The sequence below is a fragment of the Salvelinus alpinus genome, chromosome 2, assembly GCF_045679555.1.
Source record: "Salvelinus alpinus chromosome 2, SLU_Salpinus.1, whole genome shotgun sequence".
In the NCBI taxonomy this organism is placed as follows: Eukaryota; Metazoa; Chordata; class Actinopteri; order Salmoniformes; family Salmonidae; genus Salvelinus; species Salvelinus alpinus.
Window position 1 is genome coordinate 35,853,347 of NC_092087.1, and position 16,322 is coordinate 35,869,668.

Sequence of the window (16,322 nt, forward strand, 5' to 3'; positions counted from 1 at the left end):
AAGAGGGTGGAACTAATTAGTGCAAGAAAAAAAAGGTGGACTATGTATGTGACATAACATGTAGCCTAATGTGCAACAAGTGGGTAATTTGAGAGAGATGAAGGTAGCTGAGCATTCAAGCTCGACACACTCGACATTCTATTGATGAGAATCCATGGGAGTTGGAAGCGGGTCTTTATCCCGGTATTTGACGGACCGGAAATTGTTTAGAACGCGATGTAAATGCTGCCGAGTGCCGGGGTTCCACTAGATAGCAGAGCCACAAAGTCAAAGTGTCTATATGTAAGAATTCATGAAAACAAAAATGAGCTTTTTGGTCTTAATTTAAGGTTAGGGTTAGGCATAATGTTTGCAATGTGGTTAAGGTTAGGTTTAAAATCATATTTTAATAAGATAAATTGTAGAAATAGGCGGGGTTTATGACTTTGTGGCTGTGGTAACTAGTGACGACCCAAGTGCCGGGAGATGCTCTCGTCGCAAGAGAAAACAAGCAGAGCAGCAGAAACATAAAATCCCAGAATCGAGGCCTATCGTGACAGGTAAGGAAGATTTGCAAAAATGTTTGTGTAGATGCTGTTTCTATAGAGGTTGGAGTTTGTTGAAGTGCTTTTAATGTAAAGTTGGTAGCTGACGATGCCATCAACCATAGATGCTAGCCAACTGATTAACGTTAGCTGTCTAGCCTAGCGCATTTTTCTGGGCGGTGGGTACCATAGCAACCGCTTAAGAAACAGGCATTATTCATGTACCTAGCAGCCAGACATGCTAACCAAGACGTGGCATTGAGATTAAACACTTGCATCCACAATGTTTGCAACCGATATGATTTAGAAAAGCATCGTTAGTAGTAATATTTTATGTTCCTTACTATTTTGTTGATGTTATCCAACTGTCACTGTCTGCCTTGGGTAGCTAACGCTACTTAAAAGCAATTGGCTAATAGTTAGCTTGTCAGTTGCCAGGCTGGTCAGACAGCTATCTCAAAGATAGAAGAAGGGTTAGTTACCAGTATTTGTGGCTAACTTTAGCATAGCTAGCTAGCTAGTGGCTGACTTGCTGAGCTCAGTTAGCTAGCATGTGCAAACAAGCTAGTTAACTAAGTAGCTAGTCATCCGACTAACGTCAATAATCAATGATAACTACTGTAGCTAGCTAACACTTTCATTTGTGCTAACCAAAGATTATCTGCGCTAACGTAACGTTAGTGCAGCTTACAACCCCCAAGAAGATGGTCAGTTATTTTTATTTTTTTTGTTATTAAAACAACTCATTCTGTTACCAAACTTTGCATCTGAAAAGTGTAAAATCTGACTCTCAGCATCATTCTGTTATCATGGAATTGCCCTAGAGCTAATGTAGCTAGCTAGTTATATGCTCACACTTTTGGTGGGGGTTGTAACCTGTACTGCATTAACACAGATAATCTTTGGTTAGCACAGATGAAAGTGTTAGCTAGCTAACTATATCTTTGACTTTAGTCAGATGGCTAGCTAGTTAGCATCATTCTGTTACCGCGGTATTTCAACAACCAACTATCCTTAAGCCACAGACAGTATAGGCTTAGTCCATGGTCTTGAAGGATTTTATAGTGAAGTGTTAAACAAAACACCATTGCCTCTCACTCCATTAAATGCCACTTGACAAAAAATCCTCTTGGAATACTAATATTAGGATCTGTATTTCTTTTTCATAATTATGTTTATTGATGAGATAATATGCATTTTATCACAATCTCCAGAACTACAAATGCAAAAATGCTCATTACTTTACTGCAACAGTTTAAGTTAAAACTATTAAGAAAATACATTTCTAACATTTATTTACAATGCAAAGGCCTCAATTAAACAACACTGAAAACAAGTATATTTCAAATTAAATTACAATTTATTTTGTAATTTCTCATTACCGCAACAACCTTTTATGAATGTTTATTTTTTTCTTCATTACTTGTGTATACATGTTATTTTTATATCAGACTATCAGATTAAGCCAACATTATTAAAGTATACATTTTATTTTTTCTATTATTTCCCAAAAAGTGGTGCATTACAGTAATAGTAATGTTTTGGTATTGATAGTTTGCCATTGAAAAACTACTGGGCTCTATTAGAGATTCATTAATCCAAAACAACATCAAACTGTGTAATTTGATCATCTCAAATGAGTTGCATAATACTAAAATCACTGATCTTAATGCAACTGACTAAAATACCCCTTATTTTAGCATAAATATAAGTACTGTAATTACGGGCAAGTACAGTATTTTAAAAAGTAGACTTATGCACAAAGTGACTTCTTTTGAAAAGATAATTCTCCCAGGTCTTCACAGATAATATTGCTGTATTAGGACGTGGATATGTGTGGTTCTAAGGTATTATAGATGGGATTTTTCCTATTTTGTTGCCTTACAACTTGGATTTAAAATATATTTTTGGGGGGTTTGTATCATTTGATTTACACAACATGCCTATCACTTTCAAAATATTTTTCCTTGTGAAAGAAACAGGAAATAAGACAAAAAAACAGAACTTGAGCGTTCTTAACTATTCACCCCCCCAAAGTCAATACTTTGAGTCACCTTTTGCAGCAATTACAGCTGCAAGTCTCTTGGGGTATGTCTCTATAAGCTTGGCACATCTAGCCACTGGGGTTTTATCCCCATTCTTCAAGGCAAAACTGCTCCAGCTCCTTCAAGTTGGATGGGTTCCGCTGGTGTACAGCAATCTTTAAGTCACACAGATTCTCAATTGGATTGAGGTCTGGGCTTTAACGAGGCCATTCCAAGACATTTAAATGTTTCCTCTTAAACCACTTGAGTGTTGCTTTAGCAGTATGCTTAATGTCATTGTCCTGCTGGAAGGTGAACCTCCGTCCCAGTCTCAAATCTGGAAGACTGAAACAGGTTTCCCTCAAGAATTTCCCTGTATTTAGCGCCATCCATCATTCCTTCAATTCTGACCAGTTTCTCAGTCCCTGCTGATGAAAAACATCCCCACAGCATGATGCTGCCACCACCATGCTTCACTGGGATGGTGTTCTCAGAGTGATGAGGGATGTTGGGTTTGTGCCAGACATAGCGTTTTCCTTGATGGCCAAAAAGCTCAATTTTAGTCATCTGACCAGAGTACCTTCTTCCATATGTTTGGGGAGTCTCCCACATGCCTTTTGGCGAACACCAAACGCGTTTGCTTATTTTTTTTCTTTAAGCAATGGCTTTTTTCTGGCCACTCTTCTGTAAAGCCCAGCTCTGTGGAGTGTACAGCTTAAAGTGGTCCTATGGACAGATACTCCAATCTCTGTTGTGGAGCTTTGCAGTTCCTTCAGGGTTATCTTTGGTCTCTTTGTTGCCACTCTGATTAATACCCTCCTTGCCTGGTCTGTGGGTTTTGGTGGGCGGCCCTCTCTTGGCAGGTTTGTTGTGGTGCCATTATTTTTCCATTTTTGAATAATGGATTTAATGGTGCTCCGTGGGATGTTCAAAGTTTGATATTTTTTTTATAACCCAACCCTGATCTGTACTTCTCCACAACTTTGTCCCTGACCTGTTTAGAGAGCTCCTTGGTCTTCATGGTACCTCTTGCTTTGTGGTGTTGCAGACTCTGGGGCCTTTCAGAACAGGTGTGTGTGTGTATATATACAGTTGAAGTCGGAAGTTTACATACACCTTAGCCAATTACATTTAAACTTAGTTTTTCACAATTCCTGACATTTAATCCCAGTAAAAATTCCCTGTCTTAGGTCAGTTAGGATCACCACTTTATTTTAAAAATGTGAAATGTCAGAATAATAGTAGAGAATGATATATTTCTGCTTTTATTTCTTTCATCACATTCCCAGTGGGTCAGAAGTTTACATACACTCAATTAGTATTCGGTAGCATTGCCTTTAAATTGTTTAACTTGGGTCAAACATTTCGGGTAGTCTTCCACAAGCTTCCCACAATACGTTGGGTGAATTTTGGCCCATTCCTCCTGACAGAGCTGGTGTAACTGAGTCAGGTTTGTAGGCCTCCTTGCTCGCACACACTTTTTCAGTTCTGCCCATACATCTTCTATAGGACTGAGGTCGGGGCTTTGTGATGGCCACTCCAATACCTTGACTTTGTTGCCCGTAAGCCATTTTGCCACAACTTTGGAAGTATGCTTGGGGTCATTGTCCATTTGGAAGACCCATTTGCGACCAAGCTTTAACTTCCTGACTGATGTCTTGATATGTTGCTTCTATGTATCCACATAATTTTCCTACCTCATGATGCCATCTATTTTGTGAAGTGCACCAGTCCCTCCTGCAGTAAAGCACCCCCACAACATGATGCTGCCACCCCCGTGCTTCACGGTTGGGATTAGAGGTCGACCGATTCATCGGAATGGCCGATTTAATTAGGGCTGATTTCAAGATTTCAAGTTTTCATAACAATCGGAAATCTATTTCCCCCCCCCACATTTATTTAACTAGGCAAGTCAGTTAAGAACACATTCTGATTTTCAATGACGAGCTTGGAATGGTGGGTTAACTGCCTTGTTCAGGGGCAGAACGACAGATTTTTACCTTGTCAGCTCGGGGATTCAATCTTGCAACCTTACGGTTAACTAGCCCAACGCTCTAAACACCTGATTACATTGCACTCCACGAGGAGCCTGCCTGTTACGTGAATGCAGTAAGAAGCCAAGGTAAGTTGCTAGCTAGCATTAAACTTATCTTATAAAAAACAATCATAATCACTAGTTAACTACACATGGTTGATGATATTACTAGTTTATCTAGCGTGTCCTGCGTTGCATATAATCGATGCGGTGGCATTCGCGAAAAAGGACTGTCGTTGTTCCAACGTGTACCTAACCATAAACATCAATGCCTTTCTTAAAATCAATACACAAGTATATATTTTTAAACCTGCATATTTAGTTAATATTGCCTGCTAACATGAATTTCTTTTAACTAGGAAAAATGGTGTCACTTCTCTTGCAACAGAGTCAGGGTATATGCAGAAGTTTGGGCCGCCTAGCTCATTGCGAACTAATTTGCCAGAATTTTACGTAATTATGACATAACATTGAAGGTTGTGCAATGTAACAGAAATATTTAGACTTATAGATGCCACCCGTTAGATAAAATACGGAACAGTTCCGTATTTCACTGAAAGAATAAATGTTTTGTTTTCGAGATGATAGTTTCCGGATTCGACCATATTAATGACCTAAGGCTCGTATTTCTGTGTGTTATAATTAAGTCTATGATTTGATAGAGCAGTCTGACTGAGCGATGGTAGGCACCAGCAGGCTCTTAAGCATTCATTCAAACAGCACTTTCGTGCGTTTTGCGAGCAGCTCGTCGCTGTGCTTCAAACATTGCGCTGTTTATGACTTCAAGCCTATCAACTCCCGAGATTAGGCTGGTGTAACCGACGTGAAATGGTTAGCTAGTTAGCGGGGTGTGCGCTAATAGCGTTTCAAACGTCACTCGCTCTGAGACTTGGAGTAGTTGTTCCCTTTGCTCTGCATGGGTAACGCTACTTCGAGGGTGGCTGTTGTCGACGTGTTCCTGGTTCGAGCCCAGGTAGGAGCGAGGAGAGGGACGGAAGCTATACTGTTACACTGGCAATACTAAAGTGCCTATAAGAACATCCAATAGTCAAAGGTATATGAAATACAAATCGTATAGAGAGAAATAATCCTATAATTCCTATAATAACTACAACCTAAAACTTCTTACCTGGGAATATTGAAGACTCATGTTAAACGGAACCACCAGCTTTCATATGTTCTCATGTTCTGAGCAAGGAACTTAAACGTTAGCTTTCTTACATGGCACATATTGCACTTTTACTTTCTTCTCCAACACTTTGTTTTTGCATTATTTAAACCAAATTGAACATGTTTCATTATTTATTTGAGGCTAAATTGATTTGATTGATGTATTATATTAAGTTAAAATAAGTGTTCATTCAGTATTGTTGTAATTGTCATTATTACAAATAAATTAATAAAAATATCAGCCGAATAATTGGTATCGGGTTTTTTTGGTCCTCCAATAATCGGTATCGGTGTTGTAAAATCATAATCGGTTGACCTCTAGTTGAGATGGTGTTCTTCGGCTTGCAAGCATTCCCCTTTTTCCTCCAAATGTAACGATGGTCATTATGGCCAAAAAATTATCAGACCAGAGGATATTTCTCCAAAAAGTACAATCTTTGTCCCCATGTGCATTTGCAAACCGTAGTCTGGCTTTTTTTTATGGCGGTTTTGGAGCAGTTGCTCCTTCCTTGCTGAGCGGGCTTTCAGGTTGTGTTGATATAGGACTCGTTTTACTGTGGATATAGATACTTTTGTACCTGTTTCCTCCAGCATCTTCACAAGGTCCTTTGCTGCTGTTCTGGGATTGATTTGCACTTTTCCCACCAAAGTATGTTCATCTCTAGGAGACAGAACACGTATCCTTCCTGAGCGGTATGACGGCTGCGTGGTCCCATGTTTATACTTGCGTACTATTGTTTGTACAGATGAACGTGGTACCTTCAGGCGTTTGGAAATTGCTCCCAAGGATGAACCAGATTTGTGGAGGTCTACAATTGTTTGTCTGAGGTTTTGGCTGATTTCTTTAGATTTTCCCATGATGTCAAGCAAAGAGGCACTGAGTTTGAAGGTAGGCCTTGACATACATCAACAGGTACACCTCCAATTGACTCAAATGATGTCAATTAGCCTATCAGAAGCTTCTAAAGCCATAACAACATTTTCTGGAATTTTCCAAGCTTTTTAAAGGCACAGTCAACTTACACGGAACCCAAACCGGCTGCTCGCGTGCGCCATCGTGCATACATTTATTTTGTCCCCCTACACCAAACGCGATCACGACACGCAGGTTAAAATATCAAAACAAACTCTGAACCAATGACATTAATTTGGGGACAGGTCGAAAAGCATTAAACATGTATGGCAATTTAGCTAGTTAGCGTGCACTTGCTAGCTACTTTGTCCAATTTAGCTAGCTTGCTGTTGCTAGCTAATTTGTCCTGGGATATAAACATTGAGTTGTTATTTTACCTGAAATGCACAAGGTCCTCCACTCCGACAATTAATCAACACATGAAACGGTCAACCGAATAGTTTCTAGTCATCTCTCCTCTTTCCAGGCTTTTTCATCTTTGAACTTATATGGTGATTGGCATCTACACTTTCATAGTATTACCACGACAACCGGCAAAACAGTTCGTCTTTCAATCACCCACGTGGGTGTAACCAATGAGGAGATGGCACGTGGGTACCTGCTTCTATAAACCAATGAGATGGGAGAGACAGGACTTGAAGCGCGATCTGCGTCAGAAATAGGAACGACTTCTATTTTAGCCCTTGGCAACGCAGACGCTCGCGAGCAGTGTGGGTGCAATAATTGAATAATATATATATTCCTAAATTTATTTTGCAATGCTCGCGTCGGTGTGGTCAGCCTATTAGTGTTTTTGTAAACTTCTGACCCACTGGAATTGTGATACAGTGGAATAATCTGTCTGTAAACAATAGTTGGAAAAATGACTTGTCATGCACAAAGTAGATGTCCTAACCAACTTGCCAAAACTATACTTTGTTGACAAGAAATTTGGAGTGTTTGAAAAACTAGTTATTTATATATATATATATATATATATATATGAGATCATGTGACACTTAGATTGCACACAGGTGGACTTTATTTAACTAATTATGTGACTTCTGAAGGTAATTGGTTGCACCAGATCTTATTTAGGGGCTTCATAGCAAAGGGGGTAAATACATATGCACGCACCACTTTACTGTTTATTTTATTTTTTGAAATTTCACTTTACCAATTTGGACTATTTTGTGTATGTCCATTACATGAAATTCAAATAAAAATCTATTTAAATTACAGGTTGTAATGCAACAAAATAGGAAAAATGCTAAGGGGGATGAATACTTTTGCAAGGCACTGTATGTGCTAAAATGGCTACACATCAAAATGGTGGATATCCTCCTTTTTAAGTGGTGGGGTTGCGCTTTGCTGAAACAAACTCCAGATCGTGGCTTTATGTAAATTAAATGTGGTTTATACACCCATATTTCTTGACAACTCCTACTTAATCAAATAACTAATGTTTTACAAAAAAATCTATATAATAGGTGTAAGCAGTGGTCCTAGTAAGTAATTAAAGTTACTAGCACACCCATTGACTGTACATTAGAATTAGCTTATTATCAATACCGAAATGAAGGGTCTCATGACCAAAACAGAGGTAAAAATGTTTCGGTAATGAGAGCCCCTTAGCTCAGCCTGCAAGTAATAGGAGACAGCCAAGTCAGCAAATAATTGACCACATCACTAAAGCCCATTCATGCCTCCATTTAGGTAATTAATGGAACTCTACGTTTTTCCCAATTTGAGCTTTTTTTAAGCCATTTCGGTAATGAGAAGGTCAGGTGTAGTAAAGGCGTTGTTTGAGAATAAGATCCTCATTCTGAAGGCATAAATTAAGAAATTAAATGAACTTGTGCTCATCTAAAGATTACTCCTCTAGACAATGCATCATGGGTGAATAAAACTTTACTTAAAATATTGGAGTTTTTACAGCAACTTCAAAAAGTGATACAGTAATAAGAAACACGTCCACATAAACTATATTTATTACATAAAAACAGTGTAATGTAAACTTCTAGTATACCATTTTTATGATTTATGGACAAACTGTTTTATTAAAATAAGTTCAAAACCTAAAGTAAAATTGAATAAAATGACCTAATCTGGAAGCATTTCAGAAATGAGAATTTGGGGTGAAAATGTAAAGAATTCAGGCGGAAATGTTAAATATATTTTTAAATAAGCCACTGTGCCATAAACTAGGCATCTTGGGTTTTCTAACTCAATTTGCTACCCGTCTGCTGAAATTGCTGGACTAAGCTCAATGAGGGTCAGTTGCACTTCATGAATTTTAAGCTACTATGCATTTCCTGGAACTGTGTCGTTGTGTTTACAGAGTGAAGAACTGTGATTTTTTTTTAAAAGAGGTTCTCCTCTACTTGTTTGTTTTTCTGTCAGTTTACTGGTGTTAGAATGGATGACGACTGCAATGGCCGTCCCTACATGTCAGGTAAGTGTATGGAGGGCAGGGCATGGACAGTCCTTTGTAAACTCAGCAAAAAAAGAAACGTCGCTTTTTCAGGACCCTGTCTTTCAAAGATAATTTGTAAAAATCCAAATAACTTCACAGATCTTCATTGTAAAGGGTTTTTAACACTGTTTCCCATGCTTGTTCAATGAACCATAAACAATTAATGAACATGCACCTGTGGAACGGTCGTTAAGACACTAACAGCTTACAGACGGTAGGCAATTAAGGTCACAGTTATGAAAACTTAGGACAATAAAGAGGCCTTTCTACTGACTCTGGAAATCACCAAAAGAAAGATGCCCAGGGTCCCTGCTCATCTGCGTGAACGTACCTTAGGCATGCTGCAAGGAGGCATGAGGAGGCCAGGGCAATAAATTGCAATGTCTGTACTGTGAGACGCCTAAGACAGCGCTACAGGGAGACAGGACGGACAGCTGATCGTCCTCGTAGTGGCAGACCACGTAACAACACCTGCACAGGATCGGTACATCCGAACATCACACCTGCGGAACAGGTATAGGATGGCAACAACAACTGCCCGATTTACACCAGGAATGCACAATCCCTCCATCAGTGGTCAGACTGTCCGCAATAGGCTGAGAGAGGCTGGACTGAGGGCTTGTAGGCCTGTTGTAAGGCAAGTCCTCACCAGACATCACCGGCAACTACGTCGCCTATGGGCACAAACCCACCGTCGCTGGACCAGACAGGACTGGCAAAAAGTGCTCTTCTCTGACGAGTCACGGTTTTGTCTCACCAGGGGTGATGGTCGGATTCACGTTTATCGTCGAAGGAATGAGCGTTACACCGAGGCATGTACTCTGGAGCGGGATCGAGGTGGAGGGTCCATCATGGTCTGGGGCGGTGTGTTACAGCATCATCGGACTGAGCTTTTTATCATTGCAGGCATCTCAATGCTGTGCCTTACAGGGAAGACATCCTACTCCCTCATGTGGTACCCTTCCTTCAGGCTCATCCTGACATGACCTTCCAGCATGACAATGCCACCAGCCATTCTGCTTGTTCTGTGTGTGATTTCCTGCAAGACAGGAATGTCAGTGTTCTGCCATAGCCAGTGAAGAGCCCAGATCTCAATCCCATTGAGCATGTCTGGGACCTGTTGGATCGGAGGGTGAGGGCTAGGGCCATTCCCCCCAGAAATGTCTGTGAACTTGCAGGTGCCTTGGTGGAAGAGTGGGGTAACATCTCACAGCAAATCTGGTGCAGTCCATGAGGAGATGCATTGCCGTACTTACTTAATGCAGCTGGTGGCCACACCAGATACTGACTTACTTTTGATTTTGACCCCCCCCCTCCCCCTTTGTTCAGGGACACATTATTCCATTTCTGTTAGTCACATGTCTGTGGAACTCAGTTTGTCTGTTGTTGAATCTTATGTTTATACAAATATTTACACATGTAAGTTTGCTGAAAATAAATGCAGTTGACAGTGAGGACGTTTCTTTTTTTGCTGAGTTTATTAGCTGACTTACTGACCTTATGGTTGTGACATTATCGAGATGGCTGAATGAACTGTCAGTAGGCCTACATAATTTTGTGTGTGTGGATAACAGGCAGTGGAGACTCTTCGATGGAGAGGGAGTTTTCAGGGGCCCTTGGAGGCCCCACAGTGAGCACCCCCAACAGCCAGCACACTTCTCCCAGCCGCTCTCTTAGTGGTCAGTTCCAATTTGTCAATTCCTTTGTCTTTGTAGTACAAGTACTGAACTTTATTATTCCCAAGGGAGAGTATGGTAGTTGGTTTTATGGCTCAGATGTTTTTATTTTACTTTAGCAAGCACATCCGTGTCTCTGCTCACATCATATGTCCCTCTCCTGGTCTAAACCCTGTCTCTCTCCAGCCAACTCCATCAAAGTGGAGCTGTACAGTGATGAGGAGCCGGGCCGCGGCACGGGGCCAGAGGATGAGAGAGGGGACAGGGTGGAGGAGGGGGGTTCTGAGCAGGGAGGAGAGGCCGGAGGAGGGGGCTACAGGGAGCTGGCCAGTCCAGAGCCCATGTCACCAGGAGGTGCCATCCGGCTGCCCAACGGAAAACTCAAGTGTGACATCTGTGGGATGATCTGCATCGGGCCCAATGTCCTCATGGTGCACAAACGCAGCCACACAGGTGACTGATCAATTGATTGAGTGATTGATTGATTAGTCCTTTATACAAAAAGATGAGGTTAGTTTGTTGCGCAGATCTCCCCGAAACCAGGTTGACATTGTAATTTGGGCACGTGACTGGGAGTGAAACTGATTTCAAACTGGTTTGTACGGAGTCGGGTGTGTAAACTGGTATGTGCCTCCTCCAGGTGAGCGGCCATTCCAGTGTAATCAGTGTGGGGCCTCTTTCACCCAGAAGGGGAACCTGCTGCGTCACATTAAGCTGCACTCGGGGGAGAAGCCTTTTAAATGTCCCTTCTGCAGCTACGCATGCCGCAGACGGGACGCTCTTACAGGCCACCTCCGCACTCACTCGGGTGAGAGGGATATACATACTGTACACACACACACTTGGGTGAGGAAAAGAGGGTCTGAGTTGAGCATGTCAGTTCCTGAGCAAAAGACACAGACCTAGAGTTCTGTATGTATTCAAGGTATGTTGACTTTGTCCCCAGTGTCGTCTCCCACAGTGGGGAAGCCCTATAAGTGTAGTTACTGTGGCCGCAGCTACAAGCAGCAGAGCACCCTGGAAGAGCACCGTGAACGCTGCCACAGCTACCTGCAGAGCCTGGAGACACAGCAGACAGCCAGCGCTCACACTCAAGGTAGTGGAGAAATAACACGTACACGCACACACATACTCACACACTGCATGTTACTGCTTCTATCTATGGTGTGATCATATCTTTTATAGAAGAGGAGCTGAGGGACCTGGAGTTCATGCCTGACAACCTGCTGCAACCTTCCTCAGACAAGATGGCGTTCATCGATCGGCTAGCCCACAGCATCACCAAACGCAAGAGATCCACACCACAGAAATTTGTAGGTAAGCAGTTAATTGGAATTTGTTTATGGGGAGGTGAGCAAAGACACCGCTCACACACAGGTAACACAAAAAGGGTACAAGATCATTCATGAGATCAGGTGTCAGTTAAAAAATTATGAAGACCTGCACATCACTAGTTCCTCCCTATGAGTTGTGGTACAGTGTGGTACAGTGTGATTCCATGCCTATCTGCCCTGCAGGACAGAAGCACATGCGCCTCAGTCTGGCCGACACGCCTTACGAGCTCAGAACCGCCTTCGACAAGGACGGGGTTACGCACCACGGTGGTCTGGAGCAGCCACACTACACTAGCCTGGGAGGAGGGTACCTGGGGGGACAGGGAGTTGGAAGTGGTGGTGGATCTGAAGGCCTCCGACCCCTACGCTTGCCTCTCCCTCACCCCTCCTGCCTGTCGGAGCTCCGGCCGGTCATCAGCTCGGCTCACACCCCCATGGCTACGCTGGGGCCGAGGCTAGACTGCACTGGGGCCGGGGCTGGCCTAGGGTCCACGGGTGTGGGGGGCAGGGAGGCTGCAGAGGGCCACGAGGACCTGCCCCCTGGCCGCAGCCACGGCCCATCACCTAGCAACGGTTGCCAGGACTCCACGGACACAGAGAGCATGCCGGATGAAGTGTTTAGCAGTGTAGCGCCTGCCCTGCCGCTCCACAACAACCACAGTCACCACAACCTTCACCACCTCCACTCCAACCACCACCCTCCCCCTCCACCCCTACTGCACCACAGGGGCATGGACAGCCCAAGCCATGCCAAAGACAGGGATGGAGAGAGGGACAGGGAGGAGGGTGGCCACCCTGCTTTCCCCCCACCCCCTGCCCTGGCCCCAGGCTCCCCCACCTCAAGGCAGGCGTTTCGAGTGGTGGACGGAGAGGGGCACACAGTGCGCTCTTTCCGCTGTGAGCACTGCCGTGTGCTCTTCCTGGACCACGTTATGTTCACCATCCACATGGGCTGCCACGGCTTCCGCCAGCCCTTCGAGTGCAACATCTGTGGCCACCGCAGCCAGGACCGCTATGAGTTCTCCTCCCACATTGTCCGCGGAGAGCACCTGCCAGGCTGAGGCTGGCTGGATGGGCCTCTGTACTTAGGGCTGTTTTTACTCTGAGAGAAGGGCCTGCTTGGGTTTGGTCTGCACTGCATCACAAGAGGGGGTAGAAGGGGAAGGGTAGTAAAAGAAAAAAACTGCTTTTTGTAAATGATTTGTACACAAGCATTGATACTGATATCACATAAACCTCAACTTCAAATAGGCACATTAGAATAGCTCAATTGCGTCACTTTAAAAAGGGAGAATCCTCACTACTCTGAATACACTTTTCAAAATGTATGAATTCTTGCCAGAAAATGCTAAGATGAAGAGTAAATGCACTTTTCTATCCTCAGAAGTGCCTTTCTCTGGTGTGGTCTGTCTACCTTTCCTCTCTTATCCGGGTAAAAAACCGGGCGCACAAAAAGTGATGCTACTAGCTAGACAATGTGATTTACATCTGACTTTGTTTTCCTCTACTGCACTTTAATCAAGATTTTATCTAAAATTTATAATGCAAGAAAACAAACAGTTGTCAATGTGCACTTCGTTGCACTTGCAAGCTGCAGTCAGACATCAGTAGTCGTCTTTAGATGCCATTAGGCTTCCTAGGAATTTGTCAGTTTAACAAAGCCCTATTTGAAAAGCACTTTTTAAAATCCATTCCCTAACATGCTTGGTCCCTGGGGGTGTGGCAGACAGACAGTGTTGTGTAAGATTGTGTATTTGATGTATAGTGGGTAATGTATTTTAATAACAGTTGCGGTGCAGGCCAGGCCCAGGATCCCAAGTCAAATAGTAAGAAGGATTTGAGGGGTTGGCCTCATGAGTGCACTTTCCAATTTCAGTTTGTGTGTGTTGGTTCTTTTGGAAGTTTAGTAAGTTAAATGAGAGACAGAGTTGAAGGCTTTTATCAGTGTGAATGTTGTGGGGTGGAATGGGGTACAGTATGTTTGTTTTGTTTCATTTGATTGCTTTTGTTGCACTGAGAGATAATTATATTAAACTATTTTATAGAAGAGGTTATTTATGGCCTGCACATTTCTCTGTGCAGTGTGTTGAAAGAAATAATACAACTTTTTTTTTTATTATTCAAGAGAGCCACTGCCACTATTTTGGAGTTGACTTCAACAAAGGGTGGAGATTGTTGGCAATTTTAGAAGGTCCCTGATATCCCAATGTGTTGCTTACTATGAAACAAACCAAAACCAATATTATTTATTTAAGTGAGACCTAAAACAATTGTTGTATATTCATTGTATTGTGCCTTTCATGACATTGACCTTGCTGACAATTCTTGCCAATATAAATTTTTCCATCCATAAAGATATCTTTGACGTTACATGACATATCCCAGCTGGCCCTGCTAAATGCCCAAGCTGAATCCTAAATTTCCCTCTACTAATCACACATTTTAATTTGCAGTCACTAATTTCTTAGTGACTGTAGATATAAATTGTATAACATCGTCCCAAAAGGAAAGAGACAAAGACATGTTAAAAAGAGTAACTTTTCATACATGAAAGGTTTAGAAATAAGTCCATGTGCATGAGAAGAGTTTGTCACCTGCTGCTAAGGCTTGAATGTGTGTGTGTGGTTGACCACAGTTGTCGGTGGTTAAGATTGAGAAGGTGATTCTTCAGAAGTGACTTTGAAATGCTTATTTTCATTCAATGATTTTCTTTCTTTCTCATCGGACTTGTAATTGTTGTTTTTATAGAGAGCACTGACGTCGGTAAACATTTTCCTTGGAATCATGAAGCATTCAGATCCCTTCAGGCAACTTTGACTTAACAATGCTTTGATCAAGGGAACGTGATGAATACACCATTTGTGAATGAAAAGAAACAGTTTGGGCAGTTGTGGTCCTACTCTTTCACCCAATCTCTTAGTCTTCACATTGAATGAACTTGGAAGCCTGTAGGATTTATAGTTCTTGAATAGGGCCCAGAGTTTCCCATGGTCAAGCAAAACTCCTGGCCCTACTCATGACACAGATGAAGTATGAGAGGCAGGAAAATCTGCTGTGGCTGTCGGATTTTTTTTATTTTTTTTTGTATAAATGTGAAACTCTTTACCTCAAATGATAATTGCCTCTGTCGGGAGTATGGGTTTGGTGATGTTTGAATTTTTCTGTGGTTAATTTGAAAGTTTTTAAGTTGGTTTTAGCAGCCCTGTATCTTCACTTCATTTAATATTTCATTAATCTTACAAAAAAGGAATGTGCTTTGAAGTGGACTGTATACAAGAAAATGCCTCATCCCAATGTCAGAAAAGACACAATCTTCTAAAACAATTACATAGCACTGAAATTGAACTGAATTACAGGGCATAGTTGCACTTAATCAGTTGCATTAAACTTCATCTGTAATGCTGTTCTAAACGTAATGCCTTATGAACGGATATGTAATTACTGTTCAAAGTAGAGAAATGATATATCTAATGTAATCCGAAATGGTTGAATTATTGAATTGATGTGAAAGTTCTGCATTGTTCGTTTGACGGCAGTTCTTGGAAGAGCAGGTTTAGGTGTCTCCAGATATGTTTCTGTGTGTAAATCTTGCTATTGTGCCTTTGCCCCCCCCCCCTCCCCTCCCCCTCTTAGGTTTTCACTGTTTGATGTTGGCTACATCAGATTTGAGGATAGAACGCTTGGCCATGGGTCTTGAAAGCTCAATAAACGGTAACACAAATTGATGTCATATGCTAGGTTTCCATCAAATTGGTGAAAGATTTTAATGTGAATATTCAAAAATCCGCATAAAGAAAATGTGAATTTACCCGCCAGTGGTGCGTTTCCACCAAACTGACTTATTGCAAATATAAATCAGTGCGTGATGACGTAGTGCACAATGTACTTTTTCGCTTAAGTTTATGTACCGAATAAAAATCTAATGTTCAATGTGTTTCCATCGCATTTTCAATTCTACTGATAGTTTTATCACAAACTGTTACATTAAATAGCAAATGTGCTTATTCTGGTCTTAGCACGTGCGCCCTAGCCAACACCTTGCCGATACAGTTCAGGTAGGTTAGTCTACAAACATGAGATTATTATGATTGACAAACACATATTGTAACTCTTAAACGGCAGTCAAGCATCGATCATGTCACCAGAATAAGACCCTCAAGATCATACCGTGCACTTCCACCACCCTGTGAA

General features: G+C 42.0%; 1 protein-coding gene across 3 annotated transcripts; it reads left to right on the plus strand.

Moving 5' to 3' along the window:
* Positions 1-444: 444 nt before the first annotated feature.
* On the plus strand, positions 445-16,061 carry LOC139559864 (zinc finger protein Eos-like). Of its 3 annotated transcripts, XM_071376256.1 has the most exons (8): positions 445-539; positions 9,049-9,100; positions 10,696-10,800; positions 10,984-11,250; positions 11,438-11,605; positions 11,744-11,893; positions 11,983-12,114; positions 12,315-16,061. In XM_071376256.1, exons 2-8 carry the CDS (start codon positions 9,064-9,066, stop codon positions 13,190-13,192), a joined length of 1,737 nt encoding a protein of 578 aa, XP_071232357.1. In that variant the 5' UTR covers positions 445-539; positions 9,049-9,063; the 3' UTR covers positions 13,193-16,061. The 3 variants fall into 3 exon arrangements, with proteins under 3 accessions (XP_071232357.1, XP_071232378.1, XP_071232367.1); XM_071376277.1 differs by lacking the exon at positions 11,438-11,605; XM_071376266.1 differs by lacking the exons at positions 445-539; positions 9,049-9,100 and having other exon boundaries at positions 10,706-10,800; positions 10,917-11,250.
* The last annotated feature ends 261 nt before the right edge of the window (positions 16,062-16,322 follow it).